Source organism: Scardinius erythrophthalmus (genome assembly GCF_964197995.2).
Source record: "Scardinius erythrophthalmus genome assembly, chromosome: 12".
Classification (NCBI taxonomy): Eukaryota; Metazoa; Chordata; class Actinopteri; order Cypriniformes; family Leuciscidae; genus Scardinius; species Scardinius erythrophthalmus.
This window is the reverse complement of record NC_138232.1, coordinates 4,679,727-4,692,711: the sequence shown is the minus strand read 5'-3', so window position 1 is coordinate 4,692,711 and position 12,985 is coordinate 4,679,727. Positions and strand designations below refer to the sequence as shown.

Genomic DNA, 12,985 nt, shown 5'->3' with positions numbered 1-12,985 from the left:
AAACCCTGCCTCGCAACAAACTACTCTATGTGGCTCTGCTAAGAAGGAGCTGTTGAAGCTCCGCCCTCTGTGCCGGGAGCAACTGCTCATTTGCATTTAAAGAGCCCACACATAAAACGATGCATTTTTGCTCAATCGGCTTTGGCCGCGACTCTTGAGGACTTGGAGTTAAGCTTTTCTTTGAGAAAAGAGCAAAGAATGGCACTTAAGTCATTTTTAAAAAAGGAAGATGTGTTTGGAGTTTGGTCGACTGGATACGGCAAAAGTTTAATATACCAACTAGCCTTCTTCGTTGCTCTGATTGTTTGTAGCACTATCCTATTGCGTGCAGAGGGATTTTGAGAGACAACCGTTTATCCCGCCCCTCGGATTGAGCCGTGCCAATGGTGAGTTGCCAGACCTAACATCTTGATGTAGGACTACTACAAGGACAATGATTGTGTGGTGTAGCATTGACAACCAACTCGGTTTTCACGACTGTGAATATGTTGTGTGATAGTTTTCCTCGTTGTATAGTCCTGTGCTGTGTTGGCTAGAAGGCTAAACTACATTTGGGATAGAAAGCTAATCGTCAAAGATAGAGATAGAGACCGTGTTTACGCAGCTCATGTGATGGGTTTTGACGCGAACTATTCGCACACAAAATATTCGCTTTTTTGTTACGCATCCGGTGTGAAAGGGCCTTAAGGTGCCGTGATTGTCTATGAGGACATTCGTGGATCTCAAAAAATACTGCCGCCGTCAGCCAATGAAGTTTGTGCACATATCTGACAAGGTCAGCGGAGGCCAATCGGAACGAAACTCAGTGGGCCTGTTTGAATCATGGACATAGTGGTCTGTGCAAAATTTGAAAGAAATTGGCCAGCAGGTGGCGCTATAGGGTTTTTTAAGCCTCATATATCATGCTGTGTTTCACACATACACACAATATTCATATCACATGTTAGGTGAAGAACTTTGACTCAAAAGCTACTACTCTCAATCAAATTGTTCGTTAAATATTTGAGATTATTTAAAAAACCTATACTTTTCACCATCATTTCACTGTATTCCTGTTTTATGCCTCTCTCAATATTACCAGCGTGCTCGTTCTTTCTCCCTCTCCCTCCCCACTCCATTTCTTTCTTCCTCCCCCTCCCCACTCCCTTTCTTACTCCCTGACTGTCTCCTCTTCCACATCTAAAGTATTTAAACTTGTCAGGTTTTACATCTTGAGGCAGATCAGTCAATCATACAAGGTGGAAAGGTGAGCGCTCTTTATTTAACAAATGTTTTAATATACATAATATGTTGTGTTCATGTGTTGCTAATAGCTATTCACTCTTAAATATTCTGTTATTAGTGTATCTATTTTATTTTCAGATTAGATGACACAGATGGAAAATATTCATCTCACTGTTTGATGGACAGAAAGTTGTGGACATCATTTGGAGGAAAATCAAAAACAACCAAAAAGCCAAGAATTTTTTTTTTCCACTCATAAGAGTCACAGAACTTTATGCCAGTGCAAAAGAATAATGAATTCTACAATGGTTCAGAACACCAAAGACAGATATGAAGAAGCTTTTGCAAAAACTTTCACCACTGTTCTTGTTGGGCTCATAGTTAACTGCGTCAATGCAATATTTGTTTTCACGTTCTTCAAGAGTTCAATTTTCTACAATGATCCGAGATATATATTATATATTCACATGGTTATCAATGATATGCTCATGGTTTTTTTCAGTGTAAGTCTTTCTGTGATGGCTTATGCATGGCCAAAGGTTCCTTTCCCATTCTGTGTTACACTGCTAATAATAACCTCAACAGCTCATAAGAACACTCCTCTGACTTTGGCCGGTATGGCCGTTGAGCGTTACATCGCCATCTGCAAACCACTGCATCACCATCAGATTTGCACAGTGCGCAGGACATACATCCTTATCTCTCTGATTTGGGGTGTAGGAGTTTTACCTGGATTGGCTGACTTGATTCTCCTTTCAATTGTTCATCCTTTATCTATTTTTACAAGTAGTCTCTGTAGCTCAACAAATGTTTATAGCACGCCATACCATGAAGACCAAAGCAAATTTATGAATGGGCTTTATACATCTGTTGTGTGGGTAATTCTTGTATTCACATATTGTCAAGTGCTGATTGCGGCCAGAAGAGCCTCCACTGATAAATCCTCAGCAAAAAAGGCCCAAAGCACCATCCTGTTACATGGAGCACAGCTTCTGCTCTGTATGTTGTCCATCATTACTCCTACCATAGACAAGATTTATAGCCAACTTGTACCTACTCTACGGTCAAAAATCACCTTTTTCAATTATCTTCTTACAAACTTATTACCAAGACTACTTAGCCCCCTTATTTATGGTGTTCGAGATAAACAATTTTTTAAATACATGAAAGGACTTTTTTCATGCAAGTTACTTAATGTAAAAGTTGAATCAACTAAGCAGTGAGCTAAAAGGTATAACTTCTTTATAACTCGCACCCATAAACGGTTTGGGAGTTGAGCGCGCCTGTTCTCAGTACTAAAAAGGTATATATCATCATATAAGCATCATTAGTAATTATTCTATCATTCTCACTATGCAATTTATTTATTTTTAAGTGCTTTTCTCTTAGATATTTTCTTATTCTGATTTTGTAATTATAACTTCTTGGCAAAGTGGAATTTAGAGAAAAATTGTTAAAGAATATTAAAAATCATGTTTGTAGCATTTAAAAAACTTGTACGTTTTACAAATAAACATGCATTGTCGCTCAAATACAGACTTATGTTTTATGGAATACGTCAAAATTGTGAAATTCCATCTGAGTGTGGCTTTATTTGTTATTTTACTGTATATCACTTTTTTGGATACATAAAATTAGTTTATCCATAATTTATTGTATGGTCTCAGTAGTGGACGTCAGGAATTATGTTTTCATTTGCAAGTCAATTCAGGCTAATTTTCTTCTCTGTAACTCTTACAACAGAAATAAAAATGCTGAAAAACATTTTTTATTAATTGTATTAATTTTATTCTTGTATGCACACTGTATACATATGCCTTAATAGCCTGATTAAATACACTATTTGTATACAATAATGTGTCTTCCCAACATTATGGTGCAAACATTATAGTACAAAAATACCTTAACTTGTCAAAGTTCGTCCCAACAGCAATTTTAAGATCTCTCCACAGGTGTTCAATGGGATTTAGATCAGGACTCATTGCTGGCCACTTCAGAACTCTCCAGCGCTTTGTTGCCATCCATTTCTGGGTGCTTTTTGAAGTATGTTTGGGGTCATTGTCAAATGTCATATGTTTGGGGTCATATGTCATTGGGGTCAAAAGTGATTGGGTAGACCAAATAGTAAATCGTAGAGACTTTAAACTTTGAGGGATGGAAGTAACCACCCCCATCTACCAGTGGTGGCTGGTGGGTTTTAAAAGGGTGATTGATTATGATTTCAATTTTCTAACATTAGTTAGTGTGTAATGTTGCTGTTTGAGCATAAACAACATCTGCAAAGTTACAAAGCTCTAAGTTCAAAGCTAAGGGAGATATTTTACAGAAATCACTTTTTAAGGACTACAAAAAACGACTGATAGGGACTACACGACATTCCTCCAGGGTTAGTGACATCAACGAACCCTAAACTTTACATAATCCCCGCCTTGCAACAAAGGACTCTATGGGCCCTATCTTGTACCCAGTGCAATTGACTTTGTAGACCGACGCATGTATCATTCCTATTTTGCACCCGACGCACAGCGGACTTTTCCCTCCACAGACGCATGTCGGTAAATTAGGGAATGAACTTGCGCTCCCGGGGTCGGTTCAGTGAAAAGAGCAGGCGTGTTCCGGTGCAAACGTTCCCTGGTGCTATTTTGCAGTTCCAGAAAACAATTCCGCCACAGACCAGAAAAAAAACTTGTCTAAAGTCAGTGGTGCGTTCAGATGCTATTTTAAGGGCGCATGTTTGGCCATAATGTAGTGTGTGCACAACGCACATACACTTTGCTTCTCTCATCTACACACAGACGCAGCAGTTGCCATTTTTGTAAACCATACATAATTACAAGGAAAAATATTCCACTTGAGGGAAATCATTGTGGTGTCCATGAAGATGTGAAAAAAATAGGCATAAATCTAGCTTATACATTTACCAAAATTATTATATGCCTGTTTAACCGAAGGTAATTTGGGTGGGTTTCTCCATCCCCATACAATGTCACTTCTCTGTGTTTTACGGCCCTGACGAGAACGTCAGTCTCCTCGGCTGTGAACCGCTCCTGGCGTGTGCCTGGCAAATCCTTTGTTATAATGGCAATCCGCCATGGAACAAGCGCGCCTGCTCTTAAAGGGAATGTGAGATGATGTTCTGATTGGTTTATTTCACATTACGGCCAAACCACACCTATGAGTAATGTAGCTACTTCAGACCCACCCATTTTAGATATAATAGCAACAGCGCCCGAGAACCGCCCACAAAGTTACTTGTGTTTCGCATTTGATACTTACGTTTCTGATCGTTAAAATAGGGCCCTAAATTGCTCTGCTAAGAAGGAGCTGTTGAAGCTCCGCCCTCTGTGCTGGGAGCAGCAGTCCATTTGCATTTAAAGAGCCCACACATAAAACAACGCATTTTTGCTCACCCTAAAAACAGGACAATTTTAACATGCTATAAAAAAATTATCTGTGAGGTATTTTTAGCTAAACTTGCACATACACACTCTGGGGACATCAGAGACTTATTTTACATCCTGTAAAAAGCACCATTATACCACCTCTTTAAAAAGAGGAGGCACACACAAATTTAACTGCTGGGGGTTTTTTTTATTGCTTTTTTGGTCACTTATAGGCAGAATATTCATAGAAAATGACACATACATCAAGAAAATATAAATATAAGTTCTCTCACCTACTCCTAGCCGATCACTTAGCAAAATCCAAAATCCATTTTTATATCCTTTTAAATGTCCGGCCATGAAGCTGATTGCTGTTTAGCCTATATCCAACTTAGGCATGAGATCTTCCTTCATTTTTAATTTGTAGCTGTTGTTTGAATGGTAGTTTAGTAAATTAGTTTGCGATGAAATATTTAATATCTCCACTCTCCATAGTTACATCAGTGGTAGCAGTTCAAACTAATATCACGTAATTTACATCTCGTCGATGATTGGTTGATATACCAAGGGAAGATAGCCTCTGCCATGTTACTTTTCTCAACACTCCGAATTGCTGAAATGAAATACTCGATGGTGATTGGCAAAAAATGTTTACGGAAGCACAGACTCGCGTTTCGCAGATTTGCCACATTCGGGAAAGAGCACGGTGGCACTTACAGAGGTGAAATTACTAACAATAAATACACATTCTGAGACATGAAATGAATACCTGGGAATTTTATTAACATTAAATTGTCCTTCAAAATGTTGGGTATACAAGCTGGGCCTCCCTTGCCTCCCCTGATGAGCTGCCACTGCCATCTTTAACGTCACCGAAGCTCGCCCTAGCGATCAACGGTACGAAATTGCTCATAACAGCTAAACTGTTAGTCACAGAAGTGTCTTATATCGTCCTTGGTTCAAGACGAACAAAATGCACATTGGTGGAATTTTGGGGTATTTTGGACTTTTTGAAAAACCTACTTTTGTAAACTAGTCCTAGGGTTTTCACCTGACCAGAACCAAACCAGCGCAGAAAGATTCTCTGGAGTCTGATTGTTAATAATTATCAAAAATAATTGTTATTATTTTTAAAAAGTGGTCGAGGCCACTTTTATTAAAATGGCTATCACGCTTGAACAGAATGAGCTAATTTCACAAAACTCAATACACCTATGTACAGGCTCAGTCTTTGGTGCGTGGAAAAGGAGGAAAAGTGGCGACTGGTCACTTGGTGGCACAATAAAATGAACAAGCAAAACAAGCAAACACGAAAACGGTTATATGTAGCGAACGGGACCTACGTCCGCTTAGTAGGGGTAAATCACTCTTCCCTGAATGGCTGGAAATCAGAGGATCTAAGTCCCTAACCCCCAGGCCTATTAATCTCGTGTCTACTCTGCCCGCTCAGTAAAGCACAATAGCTTAGGCTTTAGGATTTGGACCTGTCACGGTGGAAACCTAAAGTGCAGAATATCAGTTGCCTAACTGTCAGTGTGTGTGCGACTTAACTTGTATTCCCCCTACCTACTATACTTTACAGACAGAGGATGAGACGCCCCTACTTCAGGAAAGATGGAAAAACTTCACAGTAAAAGCAATAGTGTAAAAGCTGAGAAATGAGAGGTTATTTATTATACTAAATGCCAGTATTCTAATACTGAGTAAAATAAAATAAAAATAAAAAAATAAAAAGTATATATATTTATAAATCAAATGTAAAACGTATAGGAATGGTTTCCCTATCAACCTGTAACCATCATAAAATGTTCAAACCCTTGTATTAACATCCACTTCACCAGAGTGGCTCAATAACACTTTGAAAGTTTTACTTAACAACATCAGCTAATATCTAAGTTAAATACACTGCAGATAAACCTCATATGCAAATAACAGCAGTAACGTTATTGTGAATGTAATTCACACAACAGTAATCTTCAGGTCAGTGGTAACTTCAGAAACAGTTTTGCACAATACACTTAACAACACTCCATGACCAACCTCAGTTCAATGTTCCTTTTGGTTCGGACTGTCCACGTTACGTATGTGCCGACCGTACACCAATTAATAGAACATGTCCATCACGAGGGCGTTGCTATCCCGCGGCAACGGTGGAGTCATGTGTGGCAGGGTAGCCTATATTACTCCTCGACCGCACCGTGTATCAATGGCGTGAGAGAGAGGATGGAGAGGGAGAGAGCAGGAGAGATGAGCCACAGACACGTCCTAGGCTTTAGCTGTGAACTGGCTGGTTGTCTTCCTTCCCTTGCGTGACAAACTTCCAACGTTGGCGACGAGCTAGTAGTATAGCTAAATAATCAACACTTTGCACTACCTAGCGAGAACGGTTGCCTCGCACTATGCGAACTATACTTGTTGATGATATGACGACGGATGAATCTTCAGTACTGATGGCGTGGAGTCTTCCGCTCTTACACACACCACTCAAACCGTAACTGTCCCGTAGCTCAGACCAAAACATGTAGCACACGCAATAACTAAGAGCTAAACTGTTATTTACTGAATTATCATACCGAAATCTCCGTCAGCATGGGACCTCTTCGGACGCCGCCATCCTCTCTGTTGTTTTCATTTTCTCTTTTCTCCCGCCCTCTCCTCTCATTTACCAGTGCACCAGCATGCAAGTCATTGATTGGCCGAGTCTATGTCCAAGTTCCTGTGTGCGATTGGGTGAGAATATTCTGGTGGATTCCTTCATGTTATCGTAGGGGCTACATATCAAGAAATATGTGCACACTCTGGGTGTACACCTACATTCCCCCCTTCCAAACCCTGCCACATCATAGACTTCACTGTTTGAGTCCCTTGCTAGACCACAGTGCATGTTCTTTCTTTTTTTATACAATGTAGCATCAATACATCCAGAACAGAGGTACACATGCATTCATTTCTTTTAGACTTTCGTTAGTGTAAAACAAAATCACATAACAAAACAAAACATAAAGGAAAAGGAGCTCACTTCAGAACATACCCCTCCCGATATCTAACAGGTAACTGACCCCTAGTGTTCCTCTGTGGGCGTCTCACTATTACAGACTCATTATCTGACTCCGAGTTATCTGCATCCTCAACTAAACCCCCCATAACAGACCCCTCCCCAGAGCTAGCATCAGAGGCTCCCCCACTTTCATGATCAGATACCTCCCCCAGGCTACCACCCAAGACTGCCTCTGGCTCAACATCCCGCAGCTCCCCTTGACTAGCCCCCATACTCTTGCCTGGTGTTGGTGCATTGTGAAGGGTATGAGGAATGCAAACTAGCCCTACAGAGTCAGTGTCTGAACCAGATGCAGCTCTCTTGTGCCTGGGAGCAACTGCTTCTCTAATAGGTGTCTGAAAGGTGCAATGCTTCATCTGATTTCGGTGCACTACTTTTGACGGCCCCCCAGTTTCGGGCCTGACTGTGAAGACAGGTAAGTCGGGGTGATTCTGCTTGACAACTAAATATGGCTCTGGCTCCCACTTGTCTTGGATCTTGTTCCTTCCCCTTGGTCGATGATTCCTTAGCAGTACTCGATCCCCCGATCTGACAAGTGCAGCGCGTGACTTCCGATCGTAGAGCCGTTTGCGTCGCCGAGACGCATCCTGAGCGGCGTGCCCAGCCGCCTCGGCTGCCACTTTCAGCCTCTCGTGGTGGTCGAGGACCCAATCATCGAGGTTGTCAATGTCACTGGGCTCCAAGTCTCTTCCCCCCAGAATGTCCTGAGGCAGTCGTGCATCTCGCCCGAAGAGGAGATAAAACGGGGAGTATCCCGTCGAGGAGTGAACATGACTGTTATAAGCCATCACAAGCTCAGGAAGATACTCCTTCCAATTGCGTTTCCTCTCTGGCGCCAAAGTTCGGAGCATATCATGCATCGTTCTATTGAATCGCTCGCATTGAGCGTTGCCCTGGGGGTGATATGGGCTTGTACGACTCTTGGAGATGCCATAGATACGACAGAGTTCTTTGATGACACTGGCTTCAAAGCTGCGCCCCTGGTCTGAGTGAAGCCTAGAGGGGCAGCCATAATACACAAACCAGTGCTTGACGATGGCCCTGGCTGTGGTTTTAGCAAACTGGTCTTTCGTGGGTACAGCCATCGTAAACCGTGTGAACATGTCAGTCATGACTAATACATTCTCATAGCCACCCACTGACACCTCTAATCGGGTGTAATCCATGGCCAGTACCTCCAGAGGTGTGGTCACATTAGTGCATGTCAATGGGGCTCGGATAGCTGGAAATACGTCTTTGGCAAGTGCACAACGCTTACACTGCTTCACCCACTCATGTACGTCTCTGCTCATTGAGGGCCAGTAAAAACTGCGTGTCATACGTGCAAGTGTACCCTTCTGACTAAAATGACCCCCATGCTCATGTTCCATACTGAACACATGTTTCCGCAGAGCCTCTGGTAATACCAACTGGTGTATCTGCTCACCATCTCTGGGGTCACAAATGCTACGAAATAGGACACCATGACGGATGCTCAGTCGATCCCATTGTGATGCCAGTTTTTTTTTTTCTGGAGCCATTTCCTGTAACTGGTTCTTATTAGGCCGCGCGTTACATTTCGTTGCCCTTGCTATAGGGCCCACTACAGGATCCTCTGCCTGATATTGCTGAAGATCCTCCCAGCTATATCCAGTAACCTTCGCTGTAACAGCAGCTTGTGAAGCCACCTGCACACTAGGCTTTCTTGCATTTGTCTTCTGTCCAGGCCATAGACAGGCACGCACTTCCTCAGGCTGAATGACCAGAAAGTCCTTATCAGTGTCGCTGACCTCAGGCTCCTGTGCTCGAGGGAGGCGAGACAGCACGTCCGCATTTGTGTTCTCCCTCCCCGGCTTATAATGCACTTCAAAATCATATTCTGCTAACTGGGCAACCCACCTCTGCTCCACCGCCCCGAGGTTAGCTGTTTCGAGATAGCGCAGAGGATTATGATCGGTCACCACAACAAATCTAGAGTACATTAAGAAGTCCCGGAATTTTTCTGTTATTCCCCATTTAAGGGCTAGTAACTCAAGCTTAAATGCACTATAGTTCTTATCATTCCGCTCAGAACCCCGGAGGCCTCGACTAGCAAAGGCGACCACACGCTCCACCCCCTCTTGCCGCTGGCTGAGCACTGCCCCCAACCCAAGGAGGCTCCCATCGGTGGTAAGGGTGAAAGGGAGTGAAAAGTCAGGGTACGCAAGTACTGGAGATGACATAAGGTGCTCCCTTAGCTTATCAAAGGCCTCTTGACACTCTCTACTCCACACAAAGGGAACAGACTGGCCTCCACTCTCTTTCTTGCCCTTTCCCATTAGAGAATGTAACGGCTTTGCTAACTGGGCGAAGTTCGGGACGAAACGCCTGTAATATGACATAAACCCCACCACTTGCCGCACATCTTTTGTACTCCTGGGCACCGGCCAGTCACGGAGTGCTTTGACCTTTTCCATGTCCACTTGGACACCCTCCGCAGAAACAATATGGCCCAAGAATTTGACTTCTGACTTTAGCAGGAAACACTTGCTCGGTTTAAGCTTAAGCCCATGTTCCTTCAGACGAGTGAATACTACGTCCAGTTTCTCACAGTGGCTATCGAAATCGCTGGAAAAGACCAGGACATCGTCCAGGTATATCAGTAACACGTCAAATGCCAGATCGCCTAGGACTACCTCCATTAGCCTCTGAAATGAGGCAGGGGCATTGCAAAGACCAAATGGCATTCTAGTCCACTGGTATAGGCCAAACGGGGTGGTAACAGCTGTTTTCTCCTGATCGTCTTCATGAACAGCCACCTGAAAATAGCCTGCTGTCAAATCTAGCGACGAGAAGAGCTTCGCTTTTCCAAGGGCATCCAAGGACTCCTCAACCCTCGGGAGCGGGTAGGCGTCCTTCAACGTGACACTGTTTAGCTTACGGTAATCGCAACAGAACCGTACAGATTGGTCTGGCTTAATGACAATTACTGCAGGGGAGGCCCATGGGCTGCAGCTTTCTTTGAGTACCCCCTGTGCGACCAAGTCCTGCACGTGTTTCTTAAACTCTTGAAATATGTGTGGAGGTATACGCCGGTGCCTTTGCTTAATCGGCCTTGCATCTCCAGTCTGAATACGGTGAGTCACCGTGGTGGTGTACCCAAAATCGCTTTTATGCTCTGAGAACACATCCCGGTGTTTCTTGAGAAGATTGTCCAGCTTTTGCACCTGAGGTGGCGTCAGACCCTCGAGATTTGCGTGTACCGGAACAGACAGTGGTCCATCCCCCTCTACTGACTCGACCTCTCCATGGCTGACCTTCCTTACGTACACTTCTCCATCCACCTCCTCCACGGACACTACTTCCCTTGGTACGATCACATCGGGTTTACTCAACTCTGCCACTCTGCATCTTGGGAACAATGTGATGGTCTTTTCACTTGAGTTGAGTATGCGCACTGGGACCTTCCCCTCAGTAGCCTGGGCCAGAACATTTGCCACCAGTAGACCACGAGGGAGACTGGCACTGGCAGACGCCTCCACCAGCACTTTGCATGTTGCTCTGGGTGGTATCCTACAGCGACCTTCGATCACCTTTTCACTGAACGGGGGAATGGTGACAGCCTGCTTCCCTGCGACTTTTACGAACCCTATCCGTCCGTTTGGGCCCACACACCGTTCCTCCTCTTCCATGGTGGCCAGTATACGGCGTAGGCTGGCATGGCCTGGCTGTGGAGTACTTCGGTCCAGCTTCTTAACACCCTTGAAATCAGTCAGGAAGCCCTTGAGCTCTCCGATTACGTTCATTCCCAGAATGCCGGGTGGTTTTCCCCTTTCCTTCTTGCCGCTGCAACTGTCCTTCAGTACAAAAACACACCGACCGTTCAACAGCCTGCCCATACACTCAATATCCGCCTCCAGACACCCGACCACTGGAATTTCAAGGCCATTAGCCGCTGTTAGACGAACCCATTTAGCTGGTGACAGACAGCACTCGGTCCCCTGGAAATGTTCCCTGAAATAACTCTCTGGAATGGTAGTGACCTCAGAACCAGTGTCTAAAAGGCAGCTGGTCTTTACACCATCTATCCAAACATCAATTGTGAAGCACTCCCCAAATGCACCACTAGAAGTTGCTGAGTCCCTCTCGCTGGTCTGGGAAACAGCTTTAATGCCAGCTGAAACCAAACCACTAGCGCTTTGTGTGTCATTTTCGGCTTGACACTCTGTTGTAGCAACGGCTGCCATCCTTGCTCTATGCTCGGCTGGTTTACTTTGCCGACACGTGCGGCTCGTGTGACCAGGTTTATTGCAGGAATAGCAAATGAGTCGCCCTTCGTCGTCTCTTAGAGGTGGTCTAGCAGGTCTAGTGGGCATTGCAGCCTGCTCCCTTCCATGAACTGCTTTGTAGAGTTCCTCCTGGCGGGCAGCAAGGTTTTGGATAGCTTCGTATAGTGATGTCAGGGTCAGTGGAGAAGAGGTTTCTTCAGCAGCTGCTGCATTAACTGCTCCTCGCACTGGGCCTCTGGCAGCTGTAGGGGCCTCTTCTTCTTCTTCTGACCACGTGATGGCCGCTTGCATCAGGTCAAAGAAGGACAGCGTTGGTTGCGCTTTCTCCTGTCTCTTTGTTTCACGCCGTAAGAAGTCATCTCTTAGCCCAAGTACAAATTGTTCTTTCAGCATTTTGTCTGGATCTTGAACTCGCTCCGGGTCTCGCCGTTTCAGCTTATGCAGTTTCTCCTGAAGATCATAAGCGTAGGCACGTATCTTTTCACCTGGGCCTTGCTTCCTATCATAAAACTCTCTAAGGCGAGCACCAACAGGGACCTTGTCGCCATATGTTTTCTCCAGAACTTCAAAGACTTTTGTGATATCAGTATTTTCTTCACTTAACAGAAATTTAACTGTCAGTTTTGCCTCACCCTTGAGGTGCTGCCTGAGCAACTCGATTTTATCTTCTTCTGGAACCCTGGCTATCTTGAAACTAGACTTCATGGAAGCTATCCACTCCTCAACGCATGGTTCACCTTGGGCTGGGCTACCGGTGAAATCGGAACATTTTCTCTCTCTTGGAATATACAAAGACGCGGGGGTCTTGGCCTGCTGTTCGATTACAGTCTTAGCCATCAACAGAGCCTCCCTCTGATCTTGTCTGGCCTGATCAAGAAGTGCCGCTTGTTCCCCCAGCCTAGCTGTCTGAGCTGTAACTGTTTCCTGGAGATCCTTAAATTGCTTCCTTAACTCTTCCATCTCAGCCATGGAGCATAAACTATAAAGCTACAAAAAGTGGATCCTGTTCGTGACAGCCAATATGTAGCGAACGGGACCTACGTCCGCTTAGTAGGGGTAAATCACTCTTCCCT

At 44.3% G+C, this 12,985-nt stretch overlaps 1 protein-coding gene across 1 annotated transcript; it reads left to right on the top strand.

The window, feature by feature from the left end:
* Positions 1 to 1,517: 1,517 nt before the first annotated feature.
* Positions 1,518 to 2,447, top strand: LOC308699663 (odorant receptor 131-2-like; the record flags this gene model as incomplete). The annotated part of the gene is made up of 1 exon (XM_081380569.1): positions 1,518 to 2,447. The coding sequence occupies one exon, from the start codon at positions 1,518 to 1,520 to the stop codon at positions 2,445 to 2,447; it is 930 nt and encodes a 309-aa protein (XP_081236695.1).
* Between the last annotated feature and the right edge of the window lie 10,538 nt (positions 2,448 to 12,985).